This window comes from Sceloporus undulatus, chromosome 5 (assembly GCF_019175285.1).
Source record: "Sceloporus undulatus isolate JIND9_A2432 ecotype Alabama chromosome 5, SceUnd_v1.1, whole genome shotgun sequence".
NCBI lineage: Eukaryota > Metazoa > Chordata > Lepidosauria > Squamata > Phrynosomatidae > Sceloporus > Sceloporus undulatus.
The window spans coordinates 189,180,648-189,190,647 of record NC_056526.1 but is presented as its reverse complement, the minus strand read 5'-3'; the positions used below and the strand labels follow the sequence as shown (position 1 = coordinate 189,190,647).

At 42.9% G+C, this 10,000-nt stretch overlaps 1 protein-coding gene across 1 annotated transcript in view; it reads right to left on the bottom strand.

Moving 5' to 3' along the window:
* Positions 1–10,000, bottom strand: part of ATRN (attractin) — a 212,175-nt gene that overhangs the window by 16,577 nt on the left and 185,598 nt on the right. Inside the window, exon 27 of the mRNA XM_042466476.1 lies at positions 4,358–4,465. Coding sequence (XP_042322410.1) covers positions 4,358–4,465 — 108 coding nt within the window. The remainder of the gene's footprint in view (positions 1–4,357; positions 4,466–10,000) is intronic.

Below are 10,000 nucleotides of genomic sequence, written 5' to 3'. Positions count from 1 at the left end.
AATGACAAAACAAGCTGATAAGATTTAAAGTTCATTTGCTACATGTGCCCGTGTGAAGCAAAAGGCTGGCAGAGGCGTCCGCTGCGAACCAAAAATGGCTGCCCACGGGACGGCTGAAAAGCAAGGGAGCCAGGGCACCATCTTTGAAAGCTCAGAGTCCCCTGTTGGCTCAGCAATACGTCATCCCAACTGGGTAAACAGCTCACTCTCTCCTCCTCCTTACACACCACAGGAAATGTATTAATTGGGAATGTGGTTTTAAAATGAGTCCAGCTGCAAGACATCAGCCTAGGTTGGAATTAGTTTAATCTGCCCTGCCAGTTGGCCATGCTCAAAAAGAAGCAAAAAACCCTCACTGATATCAAACCATCTATTTTCTCCTGTTTGGTAGGCCACCAATAAGTCAAGTCAAGCGGTGGTGAGTAGCGGGCACAATCTCCGCAAAGCAAACAGCTGGATCCAGTGGTTCTAGTGGATGTGAAGGGTAACAGAGATCAGCAGACAAGCTGGACAGTAGACAGACAGATCTGGGAAGCACAGATAAGACACTTTTCCTATGTTAATGAATAAGGCATAGCAGTCTGAGGGCTGACCTATGACTCTGGAGACCACGGTTCAATTCCCAGCTTGGCCATGAAATCCATTGGGTGACCTAGGATGAGTCCCATGCTCTCACCCTCATGGGAAGGCAATGGCAAACCTCTTCTGAACAAATCATGTCCAGAAAACCCCTGGATAGGTTTGTCATAGAGATGCCATAAGTCCGGAACAACTTGAGAGTGCACAATAACCTGACTTTCAGAGTTCCATCCACTGGTCTGAGGGACAGCATGGCGAAATATTAATATTGTTGGACTGCAATAGCCAATTGTCATCAGATTACAGCTAGCACAGTCTCCTCCTTACCAGTGACCCTGATGGGGCTGCAAGCAAGAAACTGCCCCCAGTTCTCTGTTTGAGCACTGGGGTGCCCAAGAGACAAGAAACACCATTGTGACAAAACTGGAGTGGGGGTGATGAGAAGGCTTATTTTGGCTGTTGTTGCTCCTTGCAATTTCCAAGCTTACATAACAGCGGTGGTGCAATCAAGCCACCTAATTTTCACATGACAGTGCCTGTCTGTTCCTTTGATTGTCCTTTACACAAAGTTCTTTTCAAATGAAAAATAGGATGTGAGAAGCAACCTGTGGGGAGGGACCAGAGAAACAGGATATCCAAATTGTGTCCTCCTCTCACTATGTAGTGTGCAATAAACACATCAAATTAAACCACGTTGCCTCTTTGCACCTACTGTGTGATACTGCACTTTGGGTAGACTACTCTGGGTTATATGCTGAAGCAGGTTCCCTCTCCCCTGCTTCCTCCAGCTTATCAAATAAGCAAAAGGAAAGCAGTGGACTAGGGAGGCAGAGGCTTGGGAAGAGATGAGTTTGGTCCTTTTGTTTCCCTGAGATGAACGACGACTGGCACATCATCTCCTCACCCCCTGCAGTCAAAGTCACTTCAGTTTAAATCACTGATTCTGCCCAAAGGGGGGGATCCAACTTGAGAAGAGAATTTTAATAGCTTGTACATTCATGAACTCTCTAACCCTGTTTCGTATTCAGAACAAGGGGCTGTCTGTTTCCATATTAATGACGAACATATGCCCAGTTTTCACAGCTTCCTGGTTCGGGAAGAAAAGGGCGCAGAGAAAAAAGTGGCAGCTTGTCAAATGATTCCCCAGAAGGAAGAAGAGAACGGAGGCAATGGCAGCAAGAGGGAATGCATAAAGAAAAGAGGGAGGAGGAAGGAGCACCACTGAAACATGCCTTGGTAGGGTGAATCTCTAGGCGAGAGTGGTAATGCCCTCAGAGAGCAAGCCGTGTTTAACTGAGCAAGGCTCAAACGATTGAGCACCCTGGCCCTAGAGGACAGGCTCTCTGTAAAACTGGGACATTGTATGGAAGAAATCGATTTGCATTTCAGGGAGTGGTGCAGTTCCAATCTCTTATCCTCTTGTCCAGAACTGGTGCTAGTCCTCTTGCCTCTCTCAGAGCCAAAGGAATGGCAACAGAGGAACAACAACAGAAAAGGATATAGGACAGGATTTGCCAAACTTTGGTGCTTCAGATATTTTGGACTTCAGCTCCTAGCATTCCTGACTATTGACCAAGCTGGCTGGGCTTTCTGGACGCTGATGTCCAAAACACCGAGAGGATTAAAATTTGGCACACACTGTAATAAGACCTAACTCACAAAAACAGTAGAAAACACAACAGAGAGAGTTAGGATATAAAGATAAGATATAAATATAAAGTATAAAAATAAATATATAAACGTGCAGCAAGACATTAAAAGATATAATAAATCAATCAAATAATACTTTCCCCCATTTTTTTAAAAAAATACAAAGTCCAGTCATATAAACAGCAATAACTGTGAAGGTCCGTAAGTCACAAATCAAGAACTGAAGGAGAGTAGATGGCCAACGTTCTTGGCAAGATTTCATTCAAGCAGAAGCCAGACGTGTTTCAACCTGTGGTTTTCCTCAGTGGCCAGTTAACTTCTTATATCTTCTAGTTCTTTCCACCAGAACAAGGCTAACACATTGGTGTAAATTCTCACAGAATATTATGGCTCTTCTCTTTGACTACTCACAGCCACGGAGGCCACCAGCTCTCCTGGCCCTGAAAATTGCTTCTGTGTTGATACTTTCCTCCCTCTTCCGCCCCATGCCAATTCTTGCAACCTGTTGGCAGCTGTTCATCCTCAGACAACTAGAAAAATGGTAAATGCCTTTCCCAGCAGCCTGAATTGGTTGCAGTGGAGTTGTTGGGGGAGAGCTGTCTAAAGTCTACACTCTGCAGCTAAGTGTGAGCACCCTTTCCCTGTAGATCGGAGAACTCTAGCAGGTGATGGAATGAAGGCAACTTACTGTCTCACTAAATGAGTGGTAACTGGGGCAAAACACATTCCCTCATATCTTTTAACCCCTTTCTTGCATTTGTATCTCTGTCTTCCAGCAGGAAGCCTAGAGCAATACCTCTAAATCAGCTGACAATGTGAGGCAACTTGCATTGACACCAACCTATGCAAAGTTACTTTTATGAGTACGTAAGGAACTACAATTTCTTTATTTGGTGAGGGCTTGCAGCTCAGTGGCAGAGCACATGATTTGTATACAGAAGAACCAGGTCCTGGGTAAGATTCTAGGGAAATCAAAGGGATGATTGCTTAGCACACATTATTTTCTTCTTTTGTTGGTGGTTCCTTGGCAAATACCCAGTTTACTCACCCAAAGCCCTCTCCAGAAACATAAAAGCACCATGGTTGTTGAGAACAGTCTGCCTATTGGTGTCAGCTATGGGCAAGGACATCCCTCCGTGTCTCCTTAAAAACCACAGAATTATAGAGCTGGAATGCACTGCAATGGCGATTGAAACCAACCCTGACAGGAAATCTACAGCTAAAGACCTCTGAGATGAGGCCTAAAAACTTCCAGTGAAGGAGAGTCCACTTCTTTCTTATGGAGCCAGTTTCACTGTTCAACAGCTCTAATAGTTGGGAAGTTCTTCCTAATGTTTAGGTGGAATCTCCTTTCCCATTATTTGAATACTCTGGTTCTTGTCCTAGTCTCTGGAGCAGCAGAAAACAAGTTTACTCCATCTTGCAGGGTCCATTTTACCTCCTGTCACTCCAGCACTGCATGAAAGCACTGCACAGGCTGATTTCTTCCAAGAATTTTGGAAGCAAAGCAGGGTAAGCCCTGGTTAGTACTTCGATGGGAGACCACCAATGAATAACAGGTGCTGGAGGCTATATTTCAGAGGAAGGAACTGGCAAAACCACTTCTCAGTATTCCCTGCCAAAGAAAGCCCTATGAAATCCACGGGCTCACCAAAAGTTGACAAAGGACTTGAAGGCGCACGCACGCACACATCAAGGCAACACCTTTTTTGTCGTGAATCCAAGACTTGCCGAATGCTTCGCCAATTAGTCTTCTCCCCTCCACACTTGAAAGACTTAGCAAAGACGGTTTTATTAGCAGCACCTACAGCTATTTCCAGCCAACTGTTCTGCTGTATTAAACTGTATCCTCCTTGATTACAAGGCATAAAAAATCTTTTTAAAAAGAACTGCAACTTTTATTTAAACCAACATAACCTGAAAGATGCAACCAAGCAGCCTGGAGAAAGAAAATTAGATCAAAAACAAGGCCCTGCTGGGTTTTTCAAATGTTTACGGCTTCTTTGCAGCTAGGCATCTCCTACTATTTGGCTCCCTCCTCCCCACCCCATCCCTCGGTCATGTGAAGCAACGCAGCACCCGTGAATATTAATTACAAAAATGGCCCCCCTACGGGAAGACCCCTCACCTTAACGCTCCCTCCAATGAGATCCGGTGGTTCTTCGTCCGTTTCTAAGGCAACGTTGATGGAGGCAAAGGGACGACTGGCCATCTGCTGCATCTCCCGGAGTAGTTGCTGGTGAATAAATGCAGGGATGTTAATACAGTGCCCTGGACATATTCAAGGGTCATGGACATTCATGAGGTTTTTATACAAGTAAGAGGAAAACATGAGTAGTAACCAGCCTCTGTGGCCACAAAGAAAACAGTTCAGGACCAATGAAGGCACCTGATCCTGTCTCATCCTGGACGCTAAGAAGGTTTGAGCCAGGTTAGGACCTGGATGGAAGGCCACCAAAGAATACCAGATGCTGTAGGCCATATTTCAGAAGAAGACAATAGCAAGCCACCTCTGAGTATTCCTTGCCTAAGAAAACTCTACAAAATTCATGAGACGGCCACAAATTGATGGGCAACTTGAAGGCACATTCACATTCATTCATTTATAAACTTACACACACACATACATCAACCAAAACCTTTGCAGCCACAACTCTCAAACTTGGAAGATTGAGAGATCTCTCTGGAGGGTCCACTACCCAACGGCAAATTTATTCAGTGTTTTTTTAAGCAATTTATATACTGAATTCCTCAATAACAATAAAAACAAAAGGGCTGTCGGCATGTGAAACACCTTTTTTTCTAAGGCATGGCCATTTGGGGATTTATAAGAAACTGATGAGTGTGCAGGACTGTCTATCCATAGAACTGTTTTGAAATGTTTGAGCTCAGTGGTTTTATCCTGTTAAATTTGGAAATTTTTGTAAACAAGAGTGCATGGGTGGATGAACGGCCGTGAACGCCTTTTTAAAAATGTAGTAAATACAACAAGGAAAGGAAATACAAGTAAGAACTGGACATCACAGCCCAATCAAGTTTATCATCACCACCATCTGAATATCAGAAAGGCTGCTGATGCTGTGCATAGCAGCAGTTTTAGGGCTTTTGGAAACAAACATGTTTTTAACTGCTTCTCTGAATGCCAATAAGGCTAAACATCTTCAAAATCTGCTGCTCAGATCCCCCCTCTTTACAGCTTCCAACAGCTCTGGGCATGGAGGGGGGAAAAGCAGCCAGGCACACCTCCATCCTGCTGAGAGTAAGCTGCTGGTGAATTTAAATTCCTCCTCCTCCCCATCCCTTTGGCCATGTGTATGTCATGCCTTATTTTGGCTGTCCGCCTGAGGGAAGGGCCTGTTAAATTAACTACTTGTAAGCTGCTCTGGGAGCCCTTTTGACTGAGTATAGACAGAGTATAAGAAAAACAGAGTATAAATGCTTCAGATCAATAAATCAAAGTGGATGTTCCAGGGGCCTGGGGCTATGATGGGAACGCTTCTACAGTTTTGTTGGTCACATCCATTTGAGAGCGAGAACACGATTTTATAAAAGCATGATTTTTATAAAACATGCACAAATGTCCCCTACCTTCCACCACCTACTCATCCCAGTGTGCCCCAACCCTAACCCCAGTAATCTCCAGAGGTCACTGTCTGCACACTGTTAGTTGCAAAGGATGAACAGTAAATTCAGAAGCAGAAAAAACAACTGGGCTTGGCAGGGTCCCATCAGCTTCAGAACCCAGAGATCAGCAAAGAGCTGCATCTAGCCCCAGGCTACAGAGCTGCATCTAACCCCACAGGTTACAGCATCTTGTGACTACATCATTTTGCAGCAACTTTTGTTTAAACCCTCCATTGATGCTACTGTCCACATTTATTCTTCTTGTAAAGAAAGGCTAAGATATGGAGAGTTACCCTGGGTGTTTTGCGCTATGTATGATGCTCAGAGAGCTAGGCCTTAGGAAAAATGAACTTTGATCCAGTATGAGAGACCAAAGGCTGGGAAAGTGCTGGTTTCTTGCTGTTGTGGTCTCCCTGATAAATGCTTTCTATTTACTGCTAAATGCAAATGTGGGATATATAGTATACAATGTACACTAAGACAGCAGCATCATTGCTATATCACAGACATCTTGTTCCTTAAGTGGGCAGAGCCTTGTTTTGAGGACCTTGGTTCTGGTAACCACAGTTAGTAAAATAAACCTTCATGCAACTATCTTAAGGTCTCTGTATATTTTCCACAACATCCCCATTTAACCCTATCTTGTGAAAGCTTCATAAGGCGGCCCCTTGCTTAGGGCATTCCAATAGTCAAACCAGGACCTTATACAGGTTGAGTATCCCTTATCTGAAATGCCTGGAACCAGAAATGTTTTGGATTTCAGATATATTCTTTTGGATGTTGGAATACCTGTACCTGTAAAATATGTACAATGAGAACCAGTGTGGTGTAGTGGTTTGAGTGGACTAAGACTCTGGAGAGCAGGGTTCAAATCCCCTGCTCAACCATGGAAACCCACTGGGTGACCTTGGGCAAGTCACACTCTCTCGGCCTTAGATGATGGCAATGGCAAACCCTCTCTGGGGAAAATTGATAGGTTTATCTTAAGTCCACCATAAGTCGATAATGAATTGAAGATATACAACAACAACAGCAGCAGCAACAACAATGAAGTATCTTGGAGATGAGACCTCAGTCTAAAAGTAACCTTTGTTTATGTTCCATATACTGATTATATACTTAGCCTGAAGGTAATTCTATACACTATTTTAAATATTTTTTGTGCATGAAACAAAGTTTGTGTACACTGAACCATCAGAAAGCAAAGATGCCACTATTTTAGGCACCCATGAAAAAAGGTTTGGTTTTTAGAGTGTTTTGGATTTTAGAATTCCAGATAAGGGAAACTCAAACTGTAGAAGCATACATTTTTACTGTCAAATGTCATGATTTCAGATGCATCTACAACTGCATGATGAAGACAGCAATGTTAAAATAACTTTTTGGTTAACGGTTGCAACCTATGCACGCCAGAAGCAGCACCAGATCCAATAACATCCCTAAACTCCACTTCTTCAGATAATTTCTATTTATCTAAATTGCCGTGATCAGCAACTTCCAAAGAATCACTTCCCAGAACATCAGACCAAAGAATCCAACCACAATGGTTCTCAGACTGTGGTCTTCAAGGGGTTTTGGATTTCAACTCTCAGAAGCCTGAGACTGTTTGGCTGATGGCTACAAATTCTAATTGCTGAAATACGAATCATCCAGAGGAACAAAGATTAAAAATCGTTCTCCCATCGGACGACTAATTGAGTTGAAGGCAAGATATACCCAGCTCCAACCAACATCTGCAAAAGGGCAGTATTTAAATTATAATATAGGTGGAAAGGGGAACTGATTGCCAACTCGCTCCTTTTTTGCCATTTTTCACCTAGCAGGACTTCGTTTATTCGTTTTATAGCCTGTCCTTCTCCTGGCATGCTACCCAGGGTGGCTTACAAAGGCTAAAAAGCAGAGTAGCTAAAAACCTAATAATAAAAATGATAGAACACAATGAAAAAAAATCAGTAAGTTTTTTAAAAGGATCATTTTAAAAGCCTAAAAATACAGTTAAAATACAGCGCACAAAGTGTCATTAAAGTATCCTTGTATTAATCATTAAAAGCCTTTGGATTTAAATACCTGCCAGTGACAAGCGATCCAGGTGGGTTAGCCTAGCCTCCGGTGGAAGGGAGTTTGAGGATGGGAGCAGCGACCAAAAAGGCACCATCCCTTATCCTTGTCAGAGAGGCCTGTGATAGTGGCAGGATCAAGAGTAAGCCTTCCCCGAGGAACTTAGCACTCTGCAGGTTCATACAGGATGATACGATATTTCCGACTATTTGGATTTAAGTTGTAATGGAGTTTATAGATCGTAACATGTTTTTGTGTACTTTCAAGTCATTTCCGAATTATGGTGACCCTAAAGCGAACCTATCATGGGGTTTTCTTGGTAAATTTCTTCAAGAGGGAGTTTGTCATTGGCATCCTCTGAAGTGGAGAATGTGTGACTTGCCCAAAGACATCCAGCAGGTTTCATGGCCAAGCGGGCATTCGAACCCTGTTCTTCAGAGGTATAGCCTAACACTCAAACTCCCACACCAACCTGGCTCCTTTGAAATGTCCAAGAAACAAACAGTAGTAGTAGTAGTTCTAGCAATAATAGTAGTAGTAGTACTCAGCCATGAAACCCACTGGGTGATCTTGGCCAAGTCACCCTCTCTTAGCTGCAGGGAAAGGCAATGGCAAACCTCCTCTGAATAAATCTTGCCAAGAAAACCCTATGATTGTCATAAGTCAGAAATACTTTAAGGCACACAACAACAACAAGAACAACAACGAGCATCATTTGTACTCTGTGGAACTTACAGTATTACTGAGAGAAAGAGAGAGACCCACACTGCAGAAAGAGACGGGGAGGGTTTCATTGAGTCACCCCTGGACTCTTCAAAACAAAGAGACAGGCATTATCTCTAGGCAATCCTCAGATAAACTACACACCTCGGCCATAACTGCCCAAACAAGCATCTGTTCTGAATTTAACAAGCATCCTGCATTTGTGCAACATAAACCAATATTAGAGCTCTTAGGTTTTACAAAAAAATGATGGTGGTCGTAATTTTGGTGGTTAAGGAATGGCAAGGAGGAGACAGCAGTCCTGTTTCTGAAGGTGCTTTAGTGATCCATTTCCTACCACAATGTCCATGTAAGAATGACTGCCCTACATTAAAAAAACAACAACCCAAAAAGCAGATAGAACTGGAGAGGAGAGGAAAAGATGCAGGCAGGCAATGCTATTGTTTGACTGCTTTTGCCCTTTGTTCATTTTGCCCTCCATTTTGGCATTTTTTCAACCTGTTCTCTTTGACTCTAGCCTATCCTTGTCTTTATGCTTTCCTTGTTTCTACTTCTTTTGTGGTTTTATTTTAATTTTATGATTTTTAAAAATTAACACATTTTGTAAATTTGTCAACTACTTAAAGAATAAAAAGAGAATACAAAAATAAGATATAAATGCACCCCTCTTTTAAAAAAAGCTTCCGTTTCACCGCAGTGATTGGAAGGTTAATGAATCTCCTCTCGCCCACCAGCTTCAAGTCTGATGCACCACACCGACAAGTTATAATAAAACAGCAGCAGGACAGAGCAAAACACACGGCATTCGCCATCTAAGGTCAGCAGCCTTCCCAAATCCATCAGAGTCAGGCACACCAAAAGTACTGAGAGCTATATGTTTTGAGATTAAGGGCAGCCATAAATAACCAAGGAGACTACCAACCCTGCTTCAAGGTCCAGAAAAAGAACCCAAATGATTCAGGCATATCTGCTGCCATCATCAGGAGACAAACTATGGGCCGCACGTAAGAATGACCATATATACTCATGTATAAATTGACCTCATGTAGAAGTAAGGGGCAGGCTTAGGGCCCAAAGTCATGGATTTTGATGACATGTGGATAAATTGAGGGTAAATTCTAGAAGCAATGTCACTGTGGAGAGAGCAGAAGGAGTTGGTGCTTCTTTTAAGTTATCCTGGAATAGACTAAGCTCTCATTTTCTGCCACTCTACTCAGAGAAGGGGATGGATCCTTTTTTCATAAGAGTTAAGGTATAGTACATACACTGACCCATAGATAAGTTGACTCAGGTTTTTTTGGGTTACTTTTTGACTAAAATTTCTAGACTTATACATGAGTACTTATACACTGCTCCCTCGGGTTAC